The sequence below is a fragment of the Schistocerca americana genome, chromosome 3, assembly GCF_021461395.2.
Source record: "Schistocerca americana isolate TAMUIC-IGC-003095 chromosome 3, iqSchAmer2.1, whole genome shotgun sequence".
NCBI lineage: Eukaryota > Metazoa > Arthropoda > Insecta > Orthoptera > Acrididae > Schistocerca > Schistocerca americana.
The window spans coordinates 523073285-523090503 of NC_060121.1; the positions used below are offsets into that span (position 1 = coordinate 523073285).

The 17219-nt window shown below is 44.9% G+C and overlaps 1 protein-coding gene across 1 annotated transcript in view; it reads right to left on the minus strand.

Moving 5' to 3' along the window:
• The window catches only part of LOC124606179 (cuticle protein 38-like), a 57799-nt gene that overhangs the window by 25650 nt on the left and 14930 nt on the right, over positions 1-17219 (minus strand). The window contains exon 3 of the mRNA XM_047138146.1: positions 15464-15754. Coding sequence (XP_046994102.1) covers positions 15464-15754 — 291 coding nt within the window. The remainder of the gene's footprint in view (positions 1-15463; positions 15755-17219) is intronic.

Below are 17219 nucleotides of genomic sequence, written 5' to 3' on the forward strand. Positions count from 1 at the left end.
TGCTGGGCTGAGAAATCAACGAAGAATGCGTTGTAAGAACAAGTGAAGCGCAGCAATGGGGTCAGCGAAGGAGCTGATTATGGTGAGCAGGGCTGGAGAGTCTAAAATAGTTGCGTGTGAAACTGAAATGACCTATTTGCACGTTGAAAATTAGGACATCCAAGAGCGGTGACACCTAAATGCGGATGTCTGGACGGGGTTGTGAACCGTCGTCCTACGCAACGCGAGTCTAGTGTGCCAACCACTGGGACAACTCTCTCGGTCTACTGTGGTTCACATCATGATAGAAAGCAAATATTCCAAGGTATGAAAGAACTATCGAAGACCTATGAAGATACTGCAGAGGAAAGACGGACCACAAGACGAAAGTTGTAGGGTTGAGAACATCTAAGTCTTTGTCTACATGATTACTCTGCAATTGGCAATTAAGTACGTGGCAGAACGTTCATCAAACCACCTTCAAACTACATCCGTACGGTTCCACACTCGAACAACGCATGGGAAACCAAACACTTAAATTTTTCCGTGCAAGCTCCGCTTTCTCTTATTTTATTATGATGACGATTTTTTCCTACCTATTGTGTTGTATTGTATGAAATTGGGGACATAGAAAAGACGGAGAGGCTTCGTACCCGCCTTAGCTCTCAGTGGTTTACAAACCCACAACAGTCTACAGCAATCCACTCACCCCACTTCCGCCCCACACAGAAACCAGGGTTATTGTGCGGTTTGGCCCTCAGGGGATCCCCCCGGGAACGTCTCACACTAGACGAGTGTAACCCCTATGTTTGCGTGGTAGAGTAATTATGGTGTAAGTGTATGTGGAGAAGGTGTTTGCGCAGCAGTCGCTGACATAGTGTAACTGAGGCGTAATAAGGGGAACCAGCCCGCATTCGCCGAGGCAGATGGAAAACCGCCTTAAAAACCATCCACAGACTGGCCTGCACACAGCACCTCGACACTAATCAGGCAAGCGGATTCGTGTCGGGACCGGCACGCCTTCCTGCCCGGAAAGCAGTGCGTCAGGCATCACGACTAACGAGGCGGGCTCTTCCTACGTAGGTGGGCACCAACAAAATATTTTCACATTCTGAGGAGAAGGTTGGTGACTGAAATTTCATGAGAAGGTCCTACAAAAGCGAAAAAGCCTTTGTATTGAAGTCTGCCACCCCAATTCGTGTATCATTTCCGCATTACTCTCTCCAACGTTTCGCGATAATAGAAAACGAATTGCCCTTCTTTGAACGTTTACGATGTCCTCCGTCAATCTTGTTGATGCGGATCCCATACCGCGCAGCTGCACTCCAGAAGAGGCCGAAAAGGGAACTTAGACAGTGTCTTTAGAATACATGCTGCAATTTCTGTCTCTGGCAGCGGTAGCTCGGTAAGCGCCACTGGAGGGTCAAGGGGAGACGGTGCAAGAGGCTAAATCAGTATGCCCGCGAGAACGGTGGGGCATCGCCCGCAAGGCTTGATGTGCATACCAGCGTAGAGAGAGACCGCTCGATTACGAATATTGACATGGTCAAGTCAGTAACGTTCCTTAGGAAGAATGAGGGAACCGTATCGTACATTAGATATCATTAAAGCACTGACAAATGAGCCGAATGTAGCCATGAGGCTCTAAGTTGTGTGTTCAGGCATTGGTAGCGCCTCCGCCACAAGCGAAATTCGCGATATCTTATGTGCATTAAGAAATTCGGTTCGCTGATGAAGATCCAAAGCCAGGACGCAAGGATCCACAAGTCCAGCACAAATGCGTCACGAGAGGCTCCGGTAATTAAGGGTCGTTTTGCGTGGGATGTCGTCCGTAAAGTCGATACCAAGACAGCGGATTATGTCGCACAGTCTGAGTGGGACGACGCTTACAGGTGTCAGTACCAATATTCAAAGCCACCAATTTATGAACATTTACACTTCTCCATAAGAGGCTCACCAATCCACGGCTATGCGGACGTCATGTTCGTCACACAGATCATCTGCTTACGCAGTGCACCTTAAAAGGGTGCCACCGATAGGCAATCCCGTGAGGCTGTTTCGCAGATCGCACAACAACGGTTCCAACTGCTACGGCGTACAGTATCGTCGATAAGGGACATCCATGCGTAACAGAGCGGCGAATCTGCAAGGCTTTCGACAGTCTACGGTTGACAAGTACTTTCGACGTTGCGCCGTGTAGGAGACGGAGCACCACCTCGACGAAAGCGGCCGGGTATCGCATATTCTAAAGGGCAGCAGTTAAGTACGCAATCAAAAACTTGACTAAAGTCTGTCACCGCCAAAGCTCCAAGCAAGCGACGGCAGTCAAATCCCTGCTGTGAGACAGAGCGGCACGGTTATTATGCATCCCACCCATCGATGCCTGATCCTTTGATAGGATTCTAGACGTCTTACGCCGAGTTGAAGACTCCAATAGGCGTATGAAAATTTTCATGCCACAGTTCAACAAAGGTAGTAACACAAGTCCGTAATACGTGATCTTCCGCGAGGCTTACGTATGTGGATGATGATACCTCCCACAAAGGCAGCCTGAAGTTGCACGTCCGGCTTCATGAGTTCTTGATATACAGTCGTCCAATAAGAGCACTAATAGCCTCCGGAACGTCCTATAAATTTCCAGGGGCAACCCATTTGGTGCCCATTTTCATATGGCATCCAATACTTTTTCTTCAGGAACTGGTTCTAGCAGTTCCTGTGGAGTTCCGGAGTAACAGTGGCGTGTGTTGCGATTGTATTGCACTGATCACTAATTTCTAAATGCACTATCTAACATGAAAACGTTAACGTAGAACTGAAGCACTGAATTGAAATTATGTCACTCGAATTTCAATGTCCAATGGATCACTGAAACAGCTCTGGGACCCCAGCACAACAGTGCAAATTACCTACACATTAAAGATTTAGTTAGCAGCACACCACCACACGCCACAGTAGAAGGTGGATATTTCCAAAGCCCGACTGCATTAACTTCTAGGGGCCAACCATTGATTCGTCGCATTTGCCCAAATTATTCAATACAAAATTACAATTACCAATCAAGAATGTATCGATTTTCGCAATAAAGTTGGAAACCCGCAGAGTTTCACGAAATCGTTAGATTTATTTTTCTTTTGACCCTCAGTAACCAGACTGAAGCGCCTGGAACAGCTCGGCTACAGCAGCCGGCAGTAACAATTGTAATCAACACTAAACGATTAGTGTTTATTCTATGTGAGAACGTAAATAACCAGGCAGTATCTCAGATAGGTCCCAACCCACACCAAAACCTCGAAAAATTCTTAGTCCAGCTTGATTCAGTTACAAGTTAAAGCTCTCAGATGCTAACTGGCACAAATCACAAGTCTGATTCCACACTCTACATCGGAAGTAAAATTTCAGAGTTTGGAATCGTCCTCTGACGAAAAAATACTCTAAGTCAACAACTCGAAGATATTCTGTGTATTGCGTGTGTATTAAAATGGGCATCTACTCTAAAATATTGCTGAACATTCACTGGCGACATACTAGAAAATTTTCTAGGTCCACAACCGGCACTTATAAAAATCTCAATACTTTCACGAAGCGACCGACTCGCCGCCCGTCCATTTCACACAAACTACTCGTGAATACTGCCCAAACCAGGCTGCCCGAATCAATATGGCCAGCGGATATTTATGGAAATTTTGTGGTTAGGTCTTATGGGACCAAACTGCTGAGGTCATCGGTCCCTAATCCTACACACTACTTGATCTAACTTAAGCTTACGCTATGCACAGCACACTCATCCCTGTCCGAGGGAGGGCTCGAACCTCCGACGTGGGGAGCCGCATGGACCGTGCCAAGACCCTCAGACCGAGCGGCTAACCCGCACGGCTGATATTTATGTTTTCACGTAGTTCACATGAGTCGAATCTAGTATATTTGTTTTCTGAGATGTTAAAAAATAAATCTGTCGATAAATACATTATATAAGAAATCACTTCCAAATTTTATCATCTTTTCATGCTGAAGTTAGATTTTTGGTACACATTCTGCTTTTTGCATAAATTACGCTTTTAACGTGACAACTTCTACTTTTGGTGATATTATTGTTAATAAATATAAACAAATAACTATGAAATTATTTCTGTTTTCCCAACTATTTTTATTCTCTTTTGCTGCCGCTACTTTCACGATATAGATTAATCTTGAGACAAAATTTGCCGATTTTTCAGCACGGAATGCACATTCCGGCCTAAAACATTAACAATTTTTAACTATAACTAACCGAAATTGTGATAAATATTTTCACAATTTTGGTTCAATTCTCGGATAGGTTTCTATTCAACGCATTAAGGAAGCACTTATACCCCCAGTTTCACTACAATTTTCACTTTATTTCGGTTGTACTGGCTTTACAGTATCTTACTTGATTCACATTTTATTAGAAGATATGTGATTGTCAGTTTTTAATAAGTTTGTTTAGTCTGTCATGGCGGCCGTTACCATCATTTTTCTCCCCAACGGCTTTCCAACACGTGCTTTCAGAGTGATGTTTGTCGTCTGCTAAGCATCAGAATTTCTGATACATGGTGACTGCTCCAGTAGCAGAGCTCGAAGAACTCCGACATCTAGTGGACGAGCTACGAAAGTATTGTCGTTTTGGGCGGCCACGCATTCAAACCAGCAACAGCATCAACGATAACTGGATAGAATATCTTTTCCGCTTACAGGTGCATGACCTGGTGGACACCATCTTCTGTCGCCATCTCACAGATCAAATTCCTGTGCCCGGGCCTTCGACCCATGACTATATGGTACATGGAGGGCAGTTCGTTGGCGATTGCGACCGTTTGGCGTATACGAATGTTTGTCCCTTCCCAGTGCTGACACGTCAACGTCACAATCTTGGCTTTTGCTTGGTTGAGTTGACAATTATCTGGCGGTCATGTTATGGAAGCATAGAAGAACACTCCCTGAGGATGACATAACAGAGCACCTTAGTGCTGCTCCTCCGTGCCGCAGCTTCGCTACTAAATGCCTTCAAGGTACGTCGAAGGCTCGGCTTGACATAGTCCAGCCACCACTGTAAAGCTGACATGTACGACCCTCGTCGTCAAAGGCAGTCTCCACTTGTCGCTCACCACCGCCTGATATCTCGGTGATGGGAGGTGAGTTTCCACAGGTTGTGGCTGTACCACTCCTGGTAGTGTCCACGTGTGAGTACAGATGTAAGCAACGTGGTCAGTAAAAGCTGTCGGCCACAGCTCGTCAGCGGTGCCCGCATTCCTGAGAGAGCGGACGGTATATACCTCGTTAACTCTGCTAGACGAATGTTTCGTGAAGTGCATGAAACCGGTCTATCAGCACAGATGTTGACCAAAGTGTCTACCAAGCCGAGCACGTGAATGACAGCGCTGGGCGAGGTGAGTGGCGAAGAATTAGATCCTTGTGAGATCGTGTACAAATAAAATCGCCCCCGATCATACCATATATCTTGCATCTGCATAGCTGCGTTAATTCTTCACCAAAGATGGTACTGATGACCGCATTAGTTGCTCTCCAAATCAACAGGCTAATCTTCAGCAAAGAATAGTGAACGTCCACGCCTCTTTCCGACACCCGACGGTGCGTAATCGCAGACGAAATGTATTCCTTGGACCGTAAGCGCCATGCCTCGGGCATTCGGTAGGTATTTACATTAGTGGCCAATAACCCTGCCTTGAGAAGAACTGCGACGCCACTGCCCATATCCGACCCATGAGGTATTCATGTCCACGAAGCCGAGAACGTATATCTCCTGCAGTAAGGTCACGTCAGTGTCGGCCGTATGAAGTGCGTCGCGTAACAATGACAGCTTCGCGCTACCGTACTATCCTGATGTTGATAGTCGCGATTCGACATGACTGTTGTTCTCCAAGGTAGTGGCAGTCGTCAGTGTGAACCGTGCCGAGTTATGTTAACCCAATGCCGCTCTGTCGTCTCTGTTAACATGCCTTCCTCGGGCGATAGGGGTGGGGGGTAGCTCTCCCTATACAACAAGCGCTGAGTCCACAAAAAAAAAGTCGTCTTCCGCGTCGTCCGCATACGATTCTCTGGAGAGAGACTGCCGGTGTGTTACAGTGGTTACCCAGGAAGCCCTTGTCGTGTTTCCTCGCTGCTGTGACCGTGTTCCATTGCTTCCTCCATCTCCGAACGGATTTCCAGGTGAAGAAAAATCAAAAGACTCAATTCCGAAACAGGGAGTACTATCGGCCGACGCCAAAATAACAAGTGCGTCCACGACACGGCGGAAACCAGTAAGATCGTGTGTAACCGTTCACAAGAGACAGTCGTCATACGTCGACCGTCGGCGTTTCTTCTGTTTGCAGAGCGAAAGCTGGTGAATTATGTGAGACTCCGTCTGAGAATGTGTGTAGATCCGAATTTCCTGCCCCTTCCGAGAGAAAAGCTTGGGTTGTCACGACTCGTGGATCAACATCGCCCTGCTGTTCGAGGCTATCTGGCGACTCCCTCTGGGCTCATCAATAACGTGTCCGTCAATCTACAGTGGTAATCTATCCCGATCTCCGCCACCAGACGGCGTTCAAAATGGCTCTGAGCACTGTGGGACTTAACTTCTGAGGTCATCAGTTCCCTAGAACTTAGAACTACTTAAACCTAATTAACCTAAGGACATCACACACATCCATGCCCGAGGTAGAATTCGAACTTGCGACCGTAGCGGTCGCTCGGTTCCAGAATGTAGCGCCTAGAACCGCTCGGCTACACCGGCCGGCTCCAGACGCCGTAGGCATCGTCATTTAAACATAAGTAAATGGTGGAATCGAAGGACGATGATAATGTTCAGCTTCGCGTGTGGAATCTGGGTGATTTGCTGCACAAAATCGGAGCGAACATGATCCTCCTGTCCACATGCTGAGCATGTGCGCGGTTGCCCGGCTTACATGATAATTGCAAAACAACCGACTATATTTAAGTAGGAAGGAACATTCTTCCTGAGTAGGAGTTTCCCCTGCCTTACTCCAGTGAGTACGGGATATGTTGTAAAAGTCTGTCACTTCTCAGCCACATGGCTAATGACAGTCCCGTACCGCGTAAGAGTGGGGATAACCGCATCAGCGAGTACCTCAAAAGGTAGCTCGGAAACACGGAACGGAGGGTCCTCATGCCTAGGCCTGCATGTTCAATGGTAACAGGGCTGATATGTGGAGCTTGCTGGCAGCGCCGTACAAATAAAATCGCCCCCGATCATACCATATATCTTGCATCTGCATAGCTGCGTTAATTCTTCACCAAAGATGGTACTGATGACCGCATTAGTTGCTCTCCAAATCAACAGGCTAATCTTCAACAAAGAATAGTGAACGTCCACGCCTCTTTCCGACACCCGACGGTGCGTAATCGCAGACGAAATGTATTCATTGGACCGTAAGCGCCATGCCTCGGGCATTCGGTAGGTATTTACATCGTCTTATCTTTGACGACACTGGCCGTGATCAAGAAATTGATACCAATGATGTCCTGTGGATCTAGATCGAGTTCATCACGCAAAAACTTTCCTACTTAATATGCTCTGGGTCGTGTACATACGGCTTGGAACGTAATGTCAATAGTGTTCTTCCTGTAGAAGAGCTCAATGTTGCTTTAGTGAACTTGTGGTTAACGACTCACGCCCGCGCGAAGTAAACAAGTTTCCGCACAACACGTGGCCGACGGGAACCTAAACGCACGTCCTCGCCACTCCGTAACCGACGGAAAACTGCCAGTTGGACTACCCAAGCATGACTGACGAGCCCTCCTCACAGCTTTAATTCCGCCAGGACCTCTGCTCGTACCTTCCAAACTTTCCTGGGAACATCCGTTACGTTGTCGCTAAGTCATGCCTTCACAATATCGTTTTTCCCATGAGTGCTAACATGGTAAGTTTCGCAGGAGAGCTTCTATGAAGTTTCGAAGGTAGGAGATACGGCACTAGCAGAAGTCAAGCTGTGAGGAAGGATCCTCAGTTGTGCTTGGGCACCTCAGTCGATAGACCACTTGCCCACGAAAGGCAAAGGACCGGAATTCGAGACTACGTCCAGTACACAGTTTTTATCTCACAGGAAGTTTCAAAAAACCGTCCGCGAAATAAGTGAAGATACCTCTAAGGAAGTTATTGACTGAATTTAGAATTTGACTCGATATCTAATCGGTTTTTAACATAACGTAAGCAGTTTAAGATTTAGTTGGCAGCGTATTTGACTTCTTTGTTTTCTGAAGTAAGTCTTAAGTAAGAGTAACGACCATTTTACTTCTAATTTTGTAATTTGGAGGATTACTTTTTCCTCATATCAATGCCATATTTCCAATAAATATCATGCGAGAATAAATGTACTGCGATGATGTAGGGAAAATACATTATTCCTTAATCAGTTGTTTGGAAGAAAATCATTAGTCAGTACCATACATAATTCTTTCTCACATTTCCGTGCAATGAGAGCTTCCTGTCTTATTTAGGGGTTATTCCATAACCCAATTACATAAGTCACTATTCAGAGCAAATAAGTAAATTATGGTAACATACGGATTAGTTTTTCGCTAAGGTTTCTAATGAACCGACAAAAAAAAATGTGAACTCGTGTGCTTTCCTCCTATTCCGTGTATCATCAGGTAACATTAAAAGATATTAAAGATTCTATGGTAATTGGGAACTCTTATTTAAGTATTACATTTATCAATTGGTTGCATCCTTTGATGTACATAACTCAAATACTCAAATCCCTTCCTTTCTTTTCTCTCTCTCCCCCCCCCCTCTCTCTCTCTCTCTCTCTCTCTCTCTCTCTCTCTCTCCCTTCCCCCCCCCCCCCCCCCGATCGCGCTTGCTCTCGCTCTCTATTTGTGGTGTGTGCGTGTGTGTGTGTGTGTGTGTGTGTGTGTGTGTGTGTGTGTGTGTGTGTGTGTGTGTGTCTTTATCTCTGTGTGTTTTATTTTGAATTAAGAGTGAGACCATTTGTATAAATCCGATCAGTAATTCATTTACATTCATACACACAATATCGACTGTTATATGCTGTTGGAACTGAGTGTAGTACTCAAGTAGACAAAAAAATAATTCTCCTTGATATGTGGTAATTGTGAATGGATGGGTACCAGGTGCCATTGGTTTCATTCCTTATAAGCACCGTTACGCTTTACCCGTTGTGCACTGGAAGCGATCCTCAATCCGGTGTTTTTTACAGAACTGTTGTAACCAAGCCGCACATACAGGCAGGATAGAATGGATACAGTTGACAGTCGTAGCACACGTCGTATGTCTGTAAAGTGGTAGGTGGAGTCACAGCGGAAGGCAGGGCTGACGGTGATGAATCAGAAGCTATATGTTTGTATCGACAAAAATACCATGAAAGTCGTACATTTACGTGTATCCCTCCGACAATAATGAGCAAGAAGGCCTGCAGCATTACTCCCGAAGCTGAGGAACTACGACGAGAAAAACAGTGGTAAATGTGCCTGTACTAACTCACACTTCTGGCATTGTATGCAAAATTTTACAGTGCTATTCACTGTAGAGATACTACTATCTCTAACAGTTCTTTGTCTTAGTGATAGGAGCTTTGGTCCTTGAGCTTCGTGTTTCCAGTGGATGAAACTGCCTGCAGCCAATCAGTTCAGAAGGAACATTTTACCAGGAGAAAGATGCTCCTGTTGGAGCATAAAATAAACGAATACTTTTCTGTTTATTTAAAAGCTTGTGACTGAAAAACGGGATACCAGCTGCCTCGTTCTACTTTCTTCAGCACCTTTAAAACTTTTGAAATACGAACATATTAGTTTTTTTCATACTTACCCACTCCCAGTTGCGCTTTCTCACTCTCGCATTCAGCCCAACTCGCTGTTATTATCTCTTCGCGTCTCTCAGTCATTCTCTGCTGTGTCACAGCCACAGCCCCTTCTATCTGACCTACTACTACATTCGTTTATCACTATCACTGTCTCTTTCTCTTGCTCTCTCTTACTCATAATATCTCACTCCTTTTCCGTTACTACTGCTGCCTCTTCTCACTGTCACCATCTCTCTCTGTCTTCCTCGTTGCTATTCTCATATACTCTGTGTCTCATTATCACTGACTCTCACTCGCTTCCACTTTCTATTTCTCTTTATTCTACCCCCCTGGCACTGTCTCCATTCTTTTCCCGGCACTATCCTGTCACTGATAACTATATTCCACTGCCACTCATACTGTCTTTCTCTCATACTGTCAATGTTCCTTCGCTCATCTGCTGGCCGGGATGGCCGAGCGGTTCTAGACGCTACAGTCTGGAACCGCGAGACCGCTACGGTCGCAGGTTCGAGTCCTGCCTCGGGCACGGATGTGTGCGATGTCCTTAGGTTAGCTAGGTTTAAGTACTTCTAAGTTCCAGGGGACTGACGACCTCAGAAGTTAAGTCCCATAGTGCTCAGAGCCATTTGAACCATTTTTTTCGCTCATCTATAAAAAAAACCCGCTACTATTTTCCTGTATTTATTACTTTCCCGTCCCTTTGCACTGCCACTGTATTCTTCTCTTTCAGTATATGTTCACACCCAAAGTTATTAGGAAAATTTTCGATGGGGCTGAGGCAGGTAGAATGAGGCAGCTGTTACCACAATTTTCAGCCAGTTTCTTTAAATAAACAGTAACATATTTTTAACTTCTGTGTTCCGATAAAAGCATTTTTCCGCTAGCTTCCTTACTCTTCTCGCCGTGCGGTTCTAGGCGCTTCAGTCTGGAACCACGTGACCGCTACGGTCGCAGGTACGAATACTGCCTATGGTATGGATGTGTGTGATGTCCTTAGGTTAGTTAGGTTTAAGTAGTTCAAAGTTCTAGGGGACTGATGACCACCGATGTTAAGTCCCATAGTGCTCAGAGCCATTTGAACCATTTTTGAACCTTACTGTCCCTGCTGTAGCACGGAAATGTATTGGCCAGTAAAATGTAGATAACTTACATATGTAACACCGAAATAAAACTAATTTTACTCCTCAGACCGGAATTTACCTGCAAAAAGTTTTAAATGTGCTCCAGTACTACAACGTGGCGTTCTCAGATGATAATGGAGACACTTCACAGCATATTTCTCCGTGCTACGTCGCTTGGTAAATTACATTTTCGCCTCACACCGTATTTTACATCCATATTTTACGTGTTCAAGTGGAGTAACTTTGAACCAATGAATCTCGAAAACGGATATCCAGGGTGTTACAAAAAGGTTCGGCCAAACTTTCAGGAAACATTCCTCACACACAAATAAAGAAAAGATGTTATGTGGACATGTGTCCGGAAACGCTTAATTTCCATGTTAGGGCCCATTTTAGTTTCGTCAGTATGTACTGTACTTCCTCGATTCACCGCCAGTTGGCCCAATTGAAGGAAGGTAATGTTGACTTCGGTGCTTGTGTTGACATGCGACTCTTTGCTCTAGAATACTAGCATCAAGCACATCAGTACGTAGCATCAACAGGTTAGTGTTCATCACAAACGTGGTTTTGCAGTCAGTGCAATATTTACAAATGCGGAGTTGGCAGATGCCCATTTGATGTATGGATTAGCACGGGACAATAGCCATGGTGCGATACGTTTGTATCGAGACAGATTTCCAGAACGAAGGTGTCCCGACAGGAAGACGTTCGAAGCAATTTATCGGCGTTTTAGGGAGCACAGAACATTCCAGCCTGTGACTGGCGACTGGGGAAGGCCTAGAACGACGAGGACACCTGCAATGGACGAGGCAATTCTTCGTGCAATTGACGATAACCGTAATGTCAGCGTCAGCGAAGTTGCTGATGTACAAGGTAACGTTGACCACGTCACTGTATGGAGAGTGCTACGGCAGAACCAGTTGTTTCCGTACCATGTACAGCGTGTGCAGGCACTATCAGCAGCTGATCGGCGTCCACGGGTACACTTTTGCGAATGGTTCATCCAACAATGTGTCAACCCTCATTTCAATGCAAATGTTCTCATTACGGATGAGGCTTAATTCCAACGTGATCAAATTGTAAATTTTCACAATCAACGTATGGGCTGACGAGAATCCGCACGCAATTGTGCAATTACGTCATCAACACACATTTTCTGTGACCGTTTGGGCAGGCATTGTTGGTGATGTCTTGATTGGGCCCCATGTTCTTCCACCTACGCTCAATGGAGCACGTTATCATGATTTCATACGGGACTCTCTACCTGTGCTGCTAGAACATGTGCCTTTACAAGTACGACACAACATGTGGTTCATGCACGATGGAGCTCCTGCACATTTCAGTCGAAGTGTTTGTACGCTTCTCAACAACAGATTCGGTGACCGATGGATTGGTAGAGGCGGACCAATTCCATGGCCTCCACGCTCTCCTGACCTCAACCTTCTTGACTTTTATTTATGGGGGCATTTGAAAGCTCTTGTCTACGCAACCCCGATACCAAATGTAGAGACTCTTCGTGCTCGTATTGTGGACGGCTGTGATACAATACGCCATTCTCAGGGCTGCATCAGCGCATCAGGGATTCCATGCAACTGAGGGTGGATGCATGTATCCTCGCTAACGGAGGACATTTTGAACATATCCTGTAACAAAGTGTTTGAAGTCATGCTGGTACGTTCTGTTGCTGTGTGTTTCCATTCCATCATTAATGTGATTTGAATAGAAGTAATAAAATGAGCTATAACATGGAAAGTAAGCGTTTCCGGACACATGTCCACATAACATATTTTCTCTCTTTGTGTGTGAGGAATGTTTCCTGAAAGTTTGGCCGTACCTTTTTGTAACACCCTGTACATATGAAAAAGATTTTCAAAGTTGTTCGAGATCGGAATCTTACGAATATTCCGCAAAAAATTACAACCATTTGCTATGCATCTCCGTTTCGGGGTCCGCGGCTGGACTTTGGTACGCAAAAAATAGGTTTTTCGGATGTTTCTCGGTAACGGATAAACATTGGTTAAATGGTGAAGTGACTCTCCTAGATGAACTGTATTGAATATACTGTCAAAATCTGAACAATTTACAACGATTATTTGTTATGTAGCTTTCACCTCATACGGGATTTTGTGTGTAGAAGTAGAGTAACTATGAACCTGTGGATCTTGGAAACGGATAAAGATATCAGTCAAATTCTCAAAATTTTTCGAGATCAGAATCTTAGGAATACGTCGTAAGACTTACAGCCATTTGCTGTGCTTATCCGTCTTGGAATCCTTGGATGGGGTTTGGTCTGCTGGTGACGGCGAAAATGTAGATAGTTAAGAACACTTTTTTATGGGGATGGTGGAGAGGGGGGGGGGAGGGGTTCCAAGGAATCACCCTTGTACTAGTGGCGCTACCTTAAGTCCCATCAAGCCCACGGTAGCCAACTTCAAAAGCAGACAGAACCAACCTATGTGCTCCATTTGCTAAACAGGAGGAAGTGTGCAATAGTCATATTTTAACACTGTACTGTAAGGTAGTGACACTAAGGTGATTTTTGTGTTGGCTATCCCAATGGTCCCTAGCTCAAGGGCTATAAAAAGCACTTGATCCTACCTTTTCACCATGAATAGAATCCAAGGTGTGCATACCGACTGAAAGACGCATCGGGCTCCTGGACAATGGTATATTTAACGTCGATAATATAAATTCTTTGCATTGTCGTAAACCCAAATGCTGTTTACGAGTCACCACTACAGCAACACTTGTCGCTAAATGTCTGATTTTGTGTAGAAAGTGGACATCTCTTTAGGCCACAAATTTTGCCAAGAAAACTTGATGCACAGGGGTTCCTTTTGTTTCTACGGTGGTACCTTTTAGGACTTTTTGAGAACATTCTATTTGCCTAGCTTTGAGGAATATGGTACTAACATGAGAGGTGGTGGCAAAGGGCAAAACCACATTTTACTGTTAATGTAAGACGATGTAAGACGACGTCTAAAGCGTAAGTACAGTTCATGATGGATAGGTCAAGAACGGTCCTTAGCTTGGCCTCCAAGGTCACTTCTTTTCTCTAAATTTTTTTGTCTGGGGTCATCTCAAAAGCGAATTGTACAGCACTTCCATTACAATCGTTGAAGAACTGCTGCAACGAATCGTACAGTCTTGTCAGATTTTACGATTTTGGGTTATTAGAAAGAATTCGTAACTCCAGAGACGAGTGCCACGTCACATCCAGTTTGAGGAGGACATGTAAAACGGCTCTTTAAACAGGCATTTAACTATAGCACGTAATGCGATGAAGCAATATTGTGTTACTTGTTCAGGTGGGCAGCGGGCGAAACTAGAGACAAATTACAGGAGAACAGGACCTCCTACGTTCTTTGCCGAGACACTATTTTTCAATGAGTCTACATTCACAAATCATCGGAGCATAAACCAGCCTAAACTGCATTGCTGTAGTGTACACAATCCTCACTGCTTGCGGCAAGTTGACCACCGACGTTCTTGGTCGGTTAAAGTATGGTGTGCCATCATGGAAACAAACTCATTGGTCCGTATTTTATCGAAGGTACGTTGAATGGACGGAGATATCGAACGTTTTTGAAGCAGGAACTACCGGCACTACAGCAGGATATCGCCCTGGACGTTCGACAACGTATGTGGTTTCAGCACGACGGCTGCCCAGGCCATTGCACAATTGAATCATGGGAGATATGATCCGTGCATCGACAAAGGTGGCACTATTCAATGGTCCGCTGGGTTGCCGGATTTGACGTCACCGGATATCTTTCTGTGGGTATGTTTAAAAGGTAAGGTGTACCAGCAAGTCAAACAGTCTGTGAAGACGAGGTCGACCACATCAGAAACATCTGAGCCGACATTCCCGCAGATTTGTTTCTGTGATGTGTACGGTCACTTGAAAACGGGGTCACTAGGTGTATTGATGTTGGCGGTAGTACTTTTGAACACTTACTCTAATTGCAGAGTAGAGTAGCGTTTGTCTCTAGCCATAGTCAAAGTGCGCGTAGAGTAACCTCTGTTCGATATGTCGGTGGAATACAACTTTGCGAATGGGTTTCCCATTAGAAGTTATCAAGTACTGGCCTGTCCTACCTTCACAGCATGAAGGTGTGGTCTCACGTGTCACTGGATATTGGATTTTGCAGTAGAATCGTAATCTGCAATACAAAATTAAAAAAACGGGGTTCCCATTGAAGATGTGAACATTGTTCCCCGCCACCTACGCACAGGGTGGGTGGCGGGTCGAATGTGGTATCACTGGAAGTTCTCCTGCGAAACAAAGGATTTGGAATTATAACTTTTTCTGATCTGATGTTTAGTTCTCGAGGTATTTCACTGTCCTCCGTTGAAATGAACACCATGTATCGTGTGGTCCTAATATCGATATGTTAGTGATTTCTCCTTGTAAACAGAATTGGTTTAAGTTAATAAGTAAGTTTATATGTAAATTAAAAATAATATAAAAGAGCCAAGGATGGAAAATATTATTAAATAACTTTTTATTTCTTACATAAATAGTAATAAATTTAGTATGGTGCACTCATTTCAGTGCACTTTGAGGATAGGAGCAGCGACAGCAGGTGCGGCGTAGGCCAGAGGGGCGTGGATGGCGGGGGCGGCGTAGGCTACGGGGGCGGCGGCGACAGCGGGAGCGGCCAGGAGGCGGGCGGTCTGCGACACGCGGTACGTGTTGGCGTACGAGGAGGCGGCGGGCGCCACGGCCACGGGGGCGTGGGCCACGGCGACTGCGGGGGCGGCCACGGCAGGCGCCACGGCGACGGCGGGGGCGGCGTAGCCTCCCAGGTAGCCGGCGTGGGCGGCGGCCACGGCGCACATCAGGATCACCTGCAAGTACCACCATATACAGTCATTTTTTACAACTGTGTGCGATAATATTTACGGTATTGTCAAGCCGACCATACTCCAAAAGTGACTGGTCACTGCCCTACAGGTCGTAAACGGAAACTGATAGATAAAGTTTTACATTGGAAAATATGTCCAAAAACTGACCGTCCCTTTTTATGAAGAAAAATGAAGTCGAATATGTTTTCCTTCATCTCGTTGTAGTATTATCGTTGTATATACTGAGAGAGATGAAGTACACTCTCCCAAAAATTGCAAGTGTATGATGACTCACGCTTGTCACACATATAGTGTGTGCTGTCAGCGAAACAGAGAACATCAAGTGGATGTAACATGTAAACACTCAGTGAGAAAGGAAGGAAAGGAAAATACAGTTTCACATCCTGTAGACAATCGATGTCATTATTGAAGGAACTCAAAATGAGGAAAGACAGAGTAGGAAATTGTCCACATCCCCTTAAAGTAACAAGTAGTTACCTCACATAATTCAAACAAACAGTAATAAATCTAAATCTGAATGACATGATGTGGTTTGCAACTACCACCCTCTCAAATTGGAGTCAACTGCCTTAGCGGTAAGCCACTTCGGTTAGTAACACTTAATGTGGTTGAGACATATCCAAAAATTATAAATGTTGGTTCTTCGTTTCCAGACAAAAGTTCCTACGTAAAACTTCAGCTGTAGCCTCTATAAATAAGTACTGTAGACACTGTACATGTAACAGCCGAACTGACTTTCTGACTTTCTCTTGAAATCTTTAATTTCTTATAACTTTTCTTGCCATTGTGGGGCGCTTAATTTGCGGGTAATTATTGCTTTTGTGTGACTCCTTACTGAATATAGGGTGTTGGTTCAGTTGTTCTTGTCTCCTCCAGACGTTTAACAAAGAGATTTGAGGGCACAGATTTCTCTTATTTGTTTTGTTTTCTGGAGGATTGCTCAGAAGCACGGAATTGGAAACCTTTAATGAATGTCTGATGTTTTCGCTTTACTATACGTTTCAGTTGCAATTATTGTAAATTTTCCAAAACCTCTTTTATTTTTGGAAGTTTTCTATTCATCAGTGTAAAGGATGGCGAGATGGACAGATAAAATTATTTTTGCTTTTGTCTTTGCAGACACTGATTAACATAAAGCGACATTTTCTAATAAAAACTACTCTTCGACAATCAAAAAAATGCTCAAATGTGTGCGAAATCTTATGGGACTTAACTGCTAAGGTCATCAGTCCCTAAGCTTACACACTACTTAACCTAAATTATCCTAAGGACAAACACACACACCCATGCCCGAGGGAGGACTCGAACCTCCGCCGGGACCAGCCGCACAGTCCATGACTGCAGCGCCTTAGAACGCTTTTTTTTCATTCTGTTCGTTGTTGATCGTTGTGTTTGGTCGTTGCGGACGTCACATAATATCCGTTCAAGTTCGTTGTTGATCCTTCCG